General features: G+C 46.9%; 1 protein-coding gene across 2 annotated transcripts in view; it reads left to right on the forward strand.

Annotated features, from left to right (window-relative positions):
- Positions 1 to 14,317, forward strand: part of LOC147710190 (E3 ubiquitin-protein ligase TRIM39-like) — a 140,854-nt gene that overhangs the window by 37,802 nt on the left and 88,735 nt on the right. The window contains exon 3 of one of the 2 annotated variants that reach the window (XM_086920875.1): positions 6,089 to 6,319. The exons of the other annotated variant lie outside the window; for it this stretch is intronic. Coding sequence (XP_086777001.1) covers positions 6,089 to 6,319 — 231 coding nt within the window. The remainder of the gene's footprint in view (positions 1 to 6,088; positions 6,320 to 14,317) is intronic. 2 annotated transcript variants of the gene reach the window in all.

Genomic DNA, 14,317 nt, shown 5'->3' on the forward strand with positions numbered 1-14,317 from the left:
TTGGTGAATGGGTATGGAGAAGAAGGCATTCTTGAGATCGATAACAGTGAAAGTGGTAGCAGTTGACGGAATTAGGGTCAGGATGGTAGTGATGTCAGAAACTACTGGGTACTGTGGTACTACTGTTTTGTTTATCTCCCGCAGGTCGATGATGAAGCAGTAGGCTTTTCCATCTCCCTCTCCCTGTCTCTTTATGATCGGTAAAATAGGACTATTACAAACATTACTCACTACCTCTTCTACCACTCCTGCCTCTACTTGTGACTGTATGATTTCGGTCAAGGCTTTCTCGCCCTCTGGCGATATCTTATACTGGGGTATTTTCGGTAAGGTTGCGTCTTGTCGTATTGTCACGTGTACTGGGTCAATCATCATTCGTCCTACGTCTGAATCAGCCCTAGCCCACAGATGCGAGGGTAAAGTGTCTAGTAGGGATGTGTCTGTCTCAGAAATGGGATACATGTGTTGGGATGGATTATCTCTCGGGTGTTGGTGATTGTCATATAAGATGACTCGTACTCCGTCTGGTGAACATCTGATAGTTGCTTGGAAATGCTTCAGTAGATCGAGACCCATAATGGCGTCTGGAAGGTTGGAGGAGAGAAGGAACATCGTGTCCATAACATTGTTTTCAAGTTTAAAGGGGATCGGTCTGGACAAAGGGTTGGTGGAGGGCATACCGTCAAATCCTATTGAGGTTATATGTGAGCCAGACAAGGGTGCCCTTGGAATCAGTCGTTTGGATAGCGCACTACGTGTTGCTCCTGTGTCTACCAAAAATGGCAACTCTGTGCCCAGGACCTTTGCGGTAACATAAGGGCCTTGCTGATCAACATAGAGCTTGACTGGATCCCTCCCTTGCCCCTGGCTCTCCTATGCAAAGTCATACATGTTGTCGTAATCTGTCTTTTGACACTGGTTCGGTCTAGAGCGGTCAAATGCGTTCACTCTTCCTGGCCTTCCTTCGCTATCTTCACTTGCGTACCCTCTCCCACGTCCTCTTCCTCTCTGTTCATTTGATATGTCCCTTATCCCTCTGCCCCTACTAGCTCCTGATAAGGCTGGGCATTGGGATTTCCAGTGTCCGTATTCTTTGCAAAATGCGCATTGATCCTGTCCTAAGTCCTGGCGTCGTACATATGGTGTCAATGAGTCATTTCTAGGAGGCTGTACTCTAGGGACATTCTGTTGGTATTCTCCTTTATATTGTTCCCGTCCTGTATTCACCCCTTGGAGTTGGGCTATCATTACTCTTTCCTTCAAGTCCTTCTTTTTCTTTTCTGTGGCTCTGTCATTCTCGTTTTTCTGATGTTCATAATACAGGGCCATTTGGAGAATAGCCGCTGGCTTAGAGGCTGCCCAACTACTTTCGCTAGTTTGTAATTTCTGTGATACCTCCGGCAGCAGTCCTTTGACGTAATTTTGCACGAATAAAGGGTGTCCGGTCGCGGTGGACATGTCCTGTCCACTGTAATCGGAGAACACTGTTTCGAATCCCGAGAAATACTTGGAGACATCCTCTTGTGGTTTCTGGCGGCACGCTGTTACTATGGACCAGTCTATCTTTTTCTCCGGTATCAGTGTTTTTACCTTCTGCACTATTTTATTAGGGAGGTCCGATATAGCTTTAACTGGTTTTTGGCCAGGATTCCGCTGTTTATATAATGTGCTGAGTTGTTCCCAGGTATGACCAAGCAATTCTGTGTGGTCTATCCTCCTAATCTGCTTCCACACATCGGCTGGCAAACATAACCCGAAGAACAAGTCCATGTCAGCAAGTGTCATTATTGTGGACCCCAGAGCAGTACCTAGTTCTGTGTAAAAGGCGGTGGGATTCTTTCGCAAATCTGGAAGAGATTTACGGACGTCAGGATGTCCTGTCTGTCCCATGGCTGATACACCCACTTGTAGACCAACCTCCCTTTAGCGTCCCGATGGTTTATGTCGTCATTAGTCCCTTGTCCCCTAGGGGGGACCCAATACGGAGCAGCTTCCTTTATCGACATCATGTTATCTAGCTTCTCTATTGGGGGTGTTACTGGCTTCGATGCTCTGTCTGTATCTATCCGCCCTTGTTCTACAAGGTGGCGGAATACTTCTAACGTGGACAAAAAGAGATCTGCTACTTCGTTGTTGTTTTCATCTCCTATGTCGACTTTTCTATAAAGAGCCATTAGCCTCCCGGGTCCTACATCCTGATATTTCTCTTTATAGGCAGTAAGTGTGTAGTAGCAGAAGCACACAATGCAGAATCGTTTGTGGCTCTCGACATAAGAATTGCATATGTCAGTCACATACTCTTCCGTTTCTCTTCTCTTCACGAGGGTTTTGACTATCTTGTCAATGTTTGCCCGCTCGTGCGTACTTAATCGTGGAACCCTGGGCAACCCTTTTTCTACTGATCTTATTTCTACTAATGCGTTCGTTGATGAGGCACTTGGTGCAAGTGGCTCGACTGGAGCGGAAACGGTTGTGGCGTCTTTGTTGGTACCTTGCTGTTCTTGGTGCTATACTACGGGATGAGTAGGGGCATAAGGAGGTGGCATGTAGATGATTGGGGGACCCAACAAGAGGTCATCATTTATTCTCTGTTTAGCCGGTAACTCGGGGTAAGTTGAAGGCGTTCTAACAGGGCACTGGCCTGATATTTTCGATTCTTGTTCATTTAATAATAAAGGGGTTTATAAAGCGCCTGGTGACGCCCTCCCGGCGTGTCCCCGCGCTGTGGAGAGAGAGTCAGAGAAAAGAGAAAGTAGAAACTAGAGGGAAAATAGGTAGGTTTTCAAGAGTTTTCTGAATTTAGTTTCAGTGTCCGCTAGCCTAAGGCTCGTAGGGAGAGAGTTCCATTTGTTGGCTGCCAACACACGAAAGGAGTGGCCTCCCATTCTGGCTTTTTTTATGCGGGGAATTTTGAGCAAGCCTGTTCCCCTAGAGCGAAGGGTTCTATTTGGCTCATAGGGGATGGCCAGATCTGTCAGGTAGGGGGGGCTTTATGCGAGGTGATCCTATAACACATGAGAAGCGCTTTAAATAGTATTCTCTTTTTTATAGGCAGCCAATGGAGAGTGGCCAGGGTAGGTTTGGAGGCTGCTCTTTTAGGTAGTCTGAGGACTAGACGTGCTGCTGTGTTCTGGAGCACCTGCAGTCTCCTGATGTTCTTTTCCGTAGTTCCTAGGAGTAGCACATTGCAGTAGTCTATTCGTGAGGTCACTAGGGCTTGAGTCATGGTTCGTCTGGCCTCAAGAGGAAGGAGGTCCAGAGTGCGGTTGAGGGTCTTCATAACCCCGAAGCATTTCCCTACAACTTTATGGACATGGCTATCGAAAGAAAGTCTGGGATCAACCCAGATACCCAGGTTCTTTGCTTCCTTACAAGGAGTGGGTAACGGCCCAAGACAGGATGGCCACCATTCTTTGGTCCAGCTGGCATCCTTACCTCCTATTACTAAAACCTCAGTTTTAGAGCCATTTAACTTCAGGCAGTGTTGGGTCATCCAACCTGCAAGATCCTGCATACAGGTTTTAAAGTTGTCAGCAGCTGTGCTGGGAGCTTGGGACAGGGAGATAAGCAGTTGGGTATCGTCGGCGTAGGAGACTAATTCTATGCCGTACGATTGAACCACCTCTGCCAGCGGGGCCATATAAAGGTTGAACAGGGTGGGACTCAGGGCAGAGCCCTGAGGTACCCCCTGTTCTAAGGCTATGCTGTCTGAGAGGTGAGTGCCTCTCAGAAACTGAAAGCACTGATCGGTGAGGAACGCTTTCAACCAACCCAGTGCCGCCTTGGTGACCCTGGCTTTGTTTAGACACTGTAGCAGGATGGAATGTGCTACAGTGTCAAACGCGGCACTGAGGTCCAGCATAATAAGTGCCATGGTATGACCCTCGTCAGCTCCTGCCCGTAAAGTTTCGGTCGCTCTATCAGTCTCTCTTTCTTTTATATCTTCCTCTAACTTTTTAGAAGCTTGGTGAGCTGCTTTTCGCATCTCTTTATCTAGTCTAGCTTCGTTTCTTCTCTTTCGTTGGGTTGCTTCTTTCTGCCACAGACCAAAGTTGTCAAGCATGGCTGGTGTAGCTTTCTTTTTGTGGAGCGCTATTTCTAAGATTTCTACTTTAGCGAGATCAAAAGATCCCGTCAGTGGCCACTGATTTACCTGGTCCTTTCTAGTGTATTTGTGCCATAGTTTGCTACAAGCAACGATGGCTACTCCATATTTAACATACATATCCTTGTTAGGGGTGCCTTCCGGCGGTGCTGGATGACTGACCTCTAACAAACGGTCCGGTCCAAAACAATCAAACAATTTTGAGAAGACAGGCATGACGTACAAGCGGTCAATATAAATATCTCAATAGGTCGGGGACAAAGGTCTGCGCTACCTGCCCTTCGCTGCCTGCAAAGAGGGAATATTCCTATTCTACGTTGTTTGCAAGCAGGGAATGTCTCAATTACTACCAATAACTTCAAAGAGCGGAATACTAGTATTCGAGCAAACAATTTCAATACAATAAGACAATCAGTTTTTGTCGTATATCACGACCTTACCCGGACCGTTATGGACAGTTTCTTCGTTGTCCCCTTCCAGCGCCCGTTTGTCCACTCACTCCAAAAAAATGCGGCGTTCCTGTAAGGTCCCTGTCAGGACCGTAGGTCACTCGAGAGAGGTCCGTTCGGAACCGGTGAAGTTCAGTTGATCGGCAGCCAGACGAGGGTCTCTTTCAGGCAGGTGCACTCCAATCGTTTAGATGTTCACTCCGTCATTAGGACCTCTCTCACCGGACCCACGTGTCGCTGATGGGCCCGACGTTGGTGCGCCAATTGATGAAAAGCAGCGAGACTCCCAAGACTTTCGATGCCGCTTGGTGCAAACCACCTCTAATTCACCCTAAGATTAGCGATCAAAATAACGAGGCAGGGGCTGGAAACTGGATGGCGAAGAACAGGTTTATTTCTCCAGAGGAGAACAAATCACATCAGACACCGGGGCTATCGTCAGGAGGTGCTCTAACTGCATCTCTGTGGCATGGCCTTTTATATGCTTTTTCGTCAGTTTATTACATGGTCAAACATTCCTGGCATCACTTTATTGCATAGTCAAACATCCTTGGAATCCCCGCCTCAAGCTAGTTCCCACACAAACCAAGCAGCAATCTTCCCTCCACCTAGATCTAACAGATGATCGCTATCTCGCTGCTGGTCATTCCGACAGGCTCTAAAACATGTGGGATCGGACAGATCTAAGGGGTTGTGTCATTGATTAAATTTCGGCCCCTTTGTTCTGTCATATATGGGTAATAAACTATGTCCACAGGGGTCGGTTAGTGCCTGGGACCACATTAAGTGGCCAGGTGCAGGGAAGGAGGTTATCAAAGGGGGCTTTCCTGTGCGTGGAGGATGAAAGGATGAGCAGGTTGGGTGTGGGAAGTGACTGCGGGGCATTGTCATGTTGACAAGGTTTTACGACCCTGGTACAAGTGTTCAGGCTTAGTCAGAGCGTGGGGGATGATAGCGAGGTCGGGGTGACTCGCAGGTGACCAGCAGAGCATGAAATGGCCGCGATGCCTGAAATGGTTGCCGTTTATGCGCTCGCAGAGGCCTTCGCTAAGCAAGATGGCGCCGGCAATGTTCATATTTGTAGTTTTATTTTCTACAGCACTGTCCAAATCTTGTTTCTTTAATCACAAGGACTGAATCTACCTCCCCCCCTTCTTTTGCATTCTCTCCTGTCTTTCACATGAACCCACACTTGACTTCAGCCAGTGTCTCCACTCAGCCTGTCTCTCGGTCTTTGACTGTCTCTGCCTGCGGTGGGTTCTCTTCCTTGCACTCGCTCCATGGGTTGAGCTTCTCTTATTCTGACCTCTCTACAGTTCGTGAGGTGTCTGAGGGAAGAGGGAGGGCAGGAGTGTGAGAAGGATGGAAGATGGTAGAAGGGAAGGTAGTAAAAGGCTGCAGTTCAGAAATTATGAAAACGCCTGTTAGTGTTCTGATTTAAGAAAGAAAGTATCGACCCCTCCACCCTCCCACTCTAGTGACAGCTTGTAGGAAGCTTTTTAATATGCAAACAGCTTTTCTTTGCTTCTGACAGAACAAGCTAAGAACTGAGAAGAATAAAATTGAATCTGAGTTTGAAAAACTACGGCAGCTCCTGAAAGAAAATGAGCAAACACTGCACAGAAGACTGGAGGAGATGGAGACGAAAATGACCATGATAGAAAATGCATATATCACCAAACTGTCCATTCAAATCCCCTCTCTCAAGGCCCTAATAACAGAGATAGAAAAGAAGTTTGAGGTGCCGTCGTGGGAACTCCTGAAGGTGAGATACTGTTTGATAAATACAACAAAAGAAGGAAGTGAAATATTCATATTTTGTGTGCATTATTAAATGTATGAGTGGAGCACACATGATCTAGCAGAGTCAATGCACAATGACCTTGTGCACTCTGACAGCTGCACACAATATACAGACATGGATAATTTACATTGTCCTACTTGATGCTGAAAGTTCAACTCAATATACAAACAGTGGAATGTACAGTGATGTCTCACAGTGTTATGTTCAAGTTAATGCAACACACCAAGCAATTCCAGTGACCTCAATGAACATATGGAGACCAAGGAGCAAAATGTGAAAAAGCTGAACCAAGATCTTAGAGAATTGGAAAGAAACCACATTTCTCATTTCCTATGAAGTTTGAAAACATTTCCATTCTAAAGCAGTTATTTTTCTCCTGGTACAAGTGTCCACTTACTTTCACATGCACTGATCTCTTGGTAAAGTGAACAGCAAATATAATTAGGCATTTGGAATAGGTAATGGCAGCTCCCTGGGTTTTCTTGTCACTTCAGATAAAGATAGAGATTGCCACAGAAAACTCCATATTTTGAAGAATACTGACAATTTTGTATCCTGAGTAACCCTTGGTTATATTACGGAGTGTGTGGAATGAATTTCCACAAATAGCTGCCCGGTGTCAAAAGAACTTGATTTATAGCTGGATTATCTTGACACCCTACACGGCAACCAAATTCCTCACCAATATGGCTTAGGGTGGGATTAGAGGTATAAACCACCTTATTGGGGTCATATGCTGTCGAATATCTTTTAATTATTTACCAGTTTTATTTTTATGTAATGCTGATTTATGAGTCCCTCAGAGTAGTACAATGAAGCTTTACTAATATCTCACTCAAAGGTACGTCAAGGAACATCCCTGCCTTGTTCAAGTAATTCACCAGTTAGCCTAAACCAGGGGTCTTAAAACTGGGAGGCGGCCACCCCTAAGGGGGCCACAAGTGATCCCAGGAGGGTGCCAGTCTCTAGTCAAAAAGAAGCATTATGCTGATAGCAGCACTTTTGTTTTAAGTGGAAAGAAATGAGTGTCAGTAAGCCCTTCTGTCATGGGCCATCACTAGCATCGTTTGTCATTTACATCCTGTCTGGTAAAAGGTTTCAAAAGAGAAGGGACTCCAAATATTCTCCAGAACCCCCACCCCCATTTCTAATAATCACACTGTGGATACGTTTACACGTAAGTTAGGCCTGTCTGACCAGAATACTATGTTTGTCAACCATGTATTTGATTGCATTTTTAAAATTGTAGCATAACTTAACTGCAGTGTGGAAATAAGTCTAGACACATTTAAACATTGGCAGTTTAATAGACTAATTAATTGTTAACAATTTGGAGGGGGGCTCCGGTGATGGTTTTTTTTTCCCACTGGGGACGGTGCTGCATTAAAAGGTTTGAAGACCACGGGTCTAAACACATATTCAAATGCCATTTCAGCTTCGAGGAAAGTTATAGATAACAAATCTATGTCTCCCCGGGTGACCAATTTGGGAATCAAGCCCATCAGCAACGTAGCTAAAAGTTTGGCGTATAGTTTTGCGTAAGTGTTGAGAAATGAAATGGGACCCGTAAGACCCACAGTCCAAGGGAGGCTCATCCCTCTTACAAGAGGACCACTCTTATCTCCTGCTAGAAAGGTGGACCCCGACCCGTTGGTATGACCTCGCAATTCAGTCTAGGATGATCTCTTGTGACCTTTTGCTGTAACGTCTCTTGTTAATACAGGAAGATAAATCTTAACCTGTGGATGAACTTATTTTGTCTGCCTATGATGATGGCCCATAACCTGTTAATGACCCTCAAATAATCCTATTGATTTAGTTTGTCTGATAATAGTGGTCCTTTGCTTGGTACTACTCACTAAGGCAGTAGCCCTACTGACTTATAATTTCAATAGACAATACTCAGATGTGGAGAGCAGTACTCTCAAAGATCATAGAATTTTAGAGAAATATGAATAACACACAATTTTCTTCATGAAATTAAAAACAAATCAATGTTTATTAGAAAGATATTTATCTTTGACACATTCTGAATCATATCAAACGTAAAATGCCATTTATGTCATTGATGGTCATGAATTGCTGTAGTAGTCCCATGTTCAGCTCTTCCTAAAAGCCCTGATGTCACAGGGTATTATATCACAAATGCTGGTCCTTGGAGGGTGATCCTCACTGTTTAGACATTTGCTGTGAATCAATACAGCCAACACACATCCCACGGTTGTAAACATTGAAACCAAAGGCCTTCCCAATTATTTCTTTAACAGTTTCCATACTCTCTTCAAATCATTCTATAGTTCTAATTAGGACACTTTCCATTCTCCAGCTGTGAACCTGCTGTACCCCTCTAAACAGTACATTTGAGTCCTTATACTGTCATGAACTTGTAATTTAGCCACGCCACATGCGGGTCATAGACGACTTATCATAAAGAGTCTAGTCCTTCTCCAATTTTTTATATGTCTCCCATCTCAGCCTCGTCCCTCCAACAGCTCATGCCATTCTGGGATGAATTAATCCTGTAATTGGCGGGAGCTTCACACAAGCAGATCCTTTAAAATGTCATAAGTGCACAAGAGGCGGTCACAGGTCTTTGTCCTTCCTGGGCAGCTGCGGTCTTGTTTCCTACATGGCTTCCACTTACACTCACTCCTTTAGTACCCCTTCTGCCCATACCTCCTTCTCCTGCAGGGCACTCTTCTAGTACTCCTGCTCATATCTCCTACTGCAGGGCACACTTATAGCCCCCCCTTCAGCTCTTAACTACTTCTTCAGGGCACTCCTCTGCTAATCCTTCTCTTTGCACCCATTCCTTCTGAAGAACACTCTTCTATTATCCCTACAGTTTATTCTTCCTCCTATAGGGCACTCTTCCAGTATCTCTTCTGCTCGTACCTCCTCCTCCTGGCACTCTTCCAGTATCTCTTCTGCTCGTACCTCCTCCTCCTGGCACTCTTCCAGTATCTCTTCTGCTCGTACCTCCTCCTCCTGGCACTCTTCCAGTATCTCTTCTGCTCGTACCTCCTCCTCCTGGGGACACTTCCAGTGCCTCTTCTTCCCAGTGAGTTTGCCTCTTCCAACATGGTAGATCCAGCTACTTCAGCAGGGTTAGGACCCAAGCCCCTTGCAGCGCTCCTTACTCACCAGTCAGAAGGGCTGATGACATCACAAGGCAGACTTCTCACTTGGAGTTTTGTGGAAAATAAATACAAGCTTGGTGAACATTATCGGCGCCATCTTGCCCCTTTTCGAGCCCATTCGTGCGCGTAAGCGGCAGCCATTTTGAGCACCATGGCCTCCCTGCCCCTCGCTGATAGCCAGCGCGCCTCTCTCTCTCTCTTAAACCTCGCAAGCATCCCCCGCACGCTGACAACCCCCGCTCTCTCATGCCTTGGGTCATAAACCCCTCTTCAGCGCAGCTTCACCACAGAATCCCATCCTGTTCCCAGCGCGACACCTCCCCTCATTCCCTTCATAGCCTCAGATCCTTTTGATGCAAACCCCCTTTCCCTGTGTCCCCGTTTGTCTTCCTTGTTCCCAGGCCGCCACCTGGCCCTGCGGATACTGTTTATTACCCCGTACAGTAGGAAGCTTCCCCTCCCCATCAAAAGACCCTCGAGCCGATCAAAGCCCCCACCCTATGAGATCCGATCAACCCCATGCATTCCGTGAATCGGCGGAATGCCCTGCTGTGCGACAACCACCACCTGTTGTGACCGGGGTGGGGAATCCAACTGTAAATGTATGTGGGAACGGGCCTGAAGGGGAGATTCCGAGGATGTTCTTTCAAATATCAAGGTGTTGCGAGAATGTGTTATATGCAATAAAGGTCATAAACCCTAGTATAAGAGGCCAGGCCTCAGAGATGTGGTTAGAGCACCTCGTGACGATACTTGCTGTCTGAATTGATGTGTTCTCCTCCGGAGAGAATAAAATCCTCGTTTCCTGCCTTCCAGTCTCCAGCGCCTGCTTCTTCATTGATTAACATTGGTGGGTCATAGAGGCGATACCGCCGGGCAACATAAAAGGGTCTTTGGTTACTGGTTGTCTTTGAAACCCTTTTTAACAATTGGCGTCCCAAACGTGGGGCCCATCAGCGACTCGTGGATCCAGTGGGAGAGGTCCTGACGACAGAGTGAACGACTGCAACGATCGGAAGGTACCCTGTCCGATAGACCCTCGTCTGACAGCCGATCATCCGAACTTCACTGGTTCCGAACAGACCTCTCTCGAGTGATCTGCGGTCCTGACTGGGAACCATCAGGAGTGCCACGAGAAGTACGAAGAGAAGAGGACGATCGGGCGCTGGATTCGGAAGACAAGAAACTGTCCATGCGGTCCGGGTAAGGTCGTGTAAACACGACGAATTGCGAAAGTGATTGATAATTGAAAGAGATTGATAATTGATGAGAAAATACTAGTATTACTTTTTGTTAATTTATTTGGAGATTCGCTGTCTGCAAACGGAGAAACAACAGGCTCTCCCTTTATAAACAGCGAAGGATAGGTACGCACCCGTCGGACCTATCTTTCTCCCCCATTGAACAATTGCCCCCCCCCCCCCATTGATTAACTGTTATAGATTGTTTTCTGGAGATTCTCTGTCTGCAAACAGGGAAGAATAGGTCCCCTCTTTGCAGATAGTGAAAGGGTAGGTGACGCGAACCTTTGCGAGCCTACTTATTCTCCCCATTGACCATATTGATTTTTTATTTTTGACCTAACATTGATTGCTCAAGATTGGTTCATGAGGTATTCACTACGTGCAAACAACGTAGAATAGAAATATTCTGTCTAGTCTTTGCACGCAGCGATAAGATAGGTAGTGCTGACTATTATCCCATTGTGATCCGTCATGCCTGTCTTCTCCCCACTGGTTAGTAGCCTGTTTAGCCCGGACCGCTTATTAGAGATGAACCATCCGGCTCCACTGGAAGGCACCCCTAATAAGGACATGTTCATGAAGCATGGATTGATCGCTATAGCCTATAGTGAGCTGTGGCATAAATATACGAAAAAGAATCGAGAAAGTCAGTGGCCACTGAGAGGATCCTTCGATCTTGACAAAATAGAAACGGTAGAAATAGCCCTTCGTAGGAATGAAACAACACCTATTATGCTCGATAGTCTCGGTATGTGGCGCAAAGAAGCCACACGACGAAGGGAAGGCGACGAATTCAGAAAAGGTGAAGGGACACGACGGACAACCCTCCAAACGTCTAGTAGGCAAAGGGAAGGGCCAGCGATGGCACAGTTCCGAGGAGTAGACATGAAAAGAGAACGGTGTAAAGGGATGTGCCGACAAGTCAACCCCGGGACACAACGACCTGAAGGTAATCCTCCGACACTACGCACAGGACGAACAGATTTAAAACAAAACCAATGTGCTTTCTGTAAATGTCTCGGGCACTGGAAAGCCCAATGCCCGACTCTGCAGAGCATAGGTAAGAACGGAGGGCCGACAGAAAGAAGAGGCCGACAGAAAGGGAAAAGGCGCGAGATAAAAACCAATCAGACTAGTGCAGACAGGACAGACAGAACCACCCCGTTTGATTATGCTCGATGGCACAGATTTCGTCAGACCAATTTTAACGACATGTTAGAGTTCTGGGACTGATTGCTCTCTGTTGCTCCCCCACTCTGAAAAACAAACACAATTACAAGCCAGTGTAAACAACCCCCGTTAGAGAAAGGACTCAAGGAAGCCAAGCGTCTATTATATAACTTAGGATTTAATTACGGTAAAGAAAACACACAACCAACGGTAAATAGAATAACTAGTAGAACACTCTCTAAAACAAACTGTACTAATAGGAGAAATATAAAACGTATTATGCTCACTCCGGAAGTCCTCGAAATGTAACAGTTCGATGGTCCCGCCCACCCGAAACACATAGCACGTGTGGGGCGGGGCCTGCCAGCAGCCATGGACCAAAAGAGATCGCCGGCGAGAAGGTACTGGAGGCTCCACAAAGCAGGCAATGAAATGGTCTTCCCATACTACCCTTCCAGGGATGGCGTCCCCCGGGCCACGGGTAGGGAGGGGGCGGATGCAAATGACCCCCTCCCTCGTATCTCCTGGTCCGGCCATCACGAATTCCTCCATCGAGCGGATGCAGGGTGGGCAGGGAGGGAGAGGCGACGCGGACGAGCCTCTCCCGCCTCCACAGGTAGGAGGCTTCCCTGCCCTGGTCCGGCGCCGATGTCCTCCAGCCGGGCGACGGCCATATACCTGCGCAGCCCAAGACATACAACGCCCGACTGGTATATTTACGCAGCACAGGACATACAATGTCCGACGGGCATACTTGCGGAGCACTGGACGTACAATGGTCCCCCAAGAGTCGGAATCAGGGGTGTAGGGTGGTCATCATGTGCACCCCTGATTCAAAGGGACGGCGTGGGATGCGCCGGGAGAAGGAGACGGCACAGACGAGCCTCCCTCACCTCCCCAGATGAAGGCTCCACTGCTGCACCCTGGCGCCCCGAACCAAAATGTCCTGCTCCAACAGCATGATGTTCTGTCTTTCATCACCACAAGAAGTTTTTCTTCCACTCCTGATAGATACGACGAAGGGCGGCTGCTGCAGGGTCTCAAAATGGCGTCTGGGCCCTCGGAAGGCGGGTCTAGGCCGCTGGAGAGACTTTGTCCGAAATTACAACTCGGGCGCTTGCCCACCTGGGCGCAAGCCCCCACCATCGATAAACATCCCCTCGACTTTGAAGATTCTACCAAAGTCTCAAGAGCCCTCAGCCCCTTCAGACTTCCGGTGGGGAACAGCTGCATTGATCACAAATGAAATAACCACGGCACAGCAACAAGATGGCGGTGCTCTCGTGTCTGCATCAGCTTCCGTCTGAACCACCCAGGAACATTATGGGCTAACGAACTCGAGTAAGTTCCGGCTGAACATCAACATGACCCGGTAAGAAAGACTCTACCCCCTCCCTCTCTTGATTGACGGTCCACACCACCAGCCCCTCTGTTAGCACAGTTTTTTTGAACTGCCGAAAGGGACCCTGGTCCAACCGCCAATCGTCGGGGACATTTTTTGCCCCTGATGCTACTTCCGGACTAAACCGGCCTCGCCCAAAATGGCGCCGGTATCAATAGGAACTAACGGATGCCTCGTGGTGTTCCTTAGCTAAATGAAACTTGATGTACTAAGATATATATACGAACCATTGCGCACTCAATGAAAAAGGGAGGAGGGTTCACTTGGCGAACATTTGAAAGGGGTTCCGTAAAGATGTTGATGAACGATTTATTTTGATATTTGTTGTAACTGGTACATAACGTCGCTTATGATGCACACCCACGGTATACATCTAGGAAATGTGATTACAATGAGCTTGACTGTGTTTCCATTGATGAACTGAAATGCCCCTGATCCCTCATCACGCCATGAAATGTTTTTAGTTACTTGCAAATAATTAATTAGGCCTTTTAACATGTTCTTGTGCCACAAAATAACCCCCTACTGTATGTGCTTCCATCGTCGACATGTCCGGCCAAAATATGATTGCACTCTTCACATTTTACGTACTGAATGATTATGCAAATAAAGGTCTTCAAAACTATGAATAAGCATCACATACTTTTGTAAATGTGGGAATCAGTGGGAGGGTTTTTCTGTGCGCAACCGTTCTGCTCCTTTTTTTAAGGTTATCTGAGAAATGGTTGTTCGGCCCTGGATTGATGATCGAATCAAAGGTATGATACGTTGCCTCCAAAATATGCGACTAAGCTCAGGAACTAACGTATGAAGAAGGACCTCGACTTCTGAGAATGGGTAAAGTAAAGCGGTGTGATTGATAAAATGTTATAAAGATATGGTGATCGAAGGTACTAAGGTACAGGATTGAACGAAGAACTGATATGCCTTAGAACATCACAGCATTGGGAATGATTTAAGGATCCCGATGGCCGGATACATCTACAAAACCGGGTACCTCACG

Source organism: Lissotriton vulgaris, chromosome 5, assembly GCF_964263255.1.
Source record: "Lissotriton vulgaris chromosome 5, aLisVul1.2, whole genome shotgun sequence".
In the NCBI taxonomy this organism is placed as follows: domain Eukaryota; kingdom Metazoa; phylum Chordata; class Amphibia; order Caudata; family Salamandridae; genus Lissotriton; species Lissotriton vulgaris.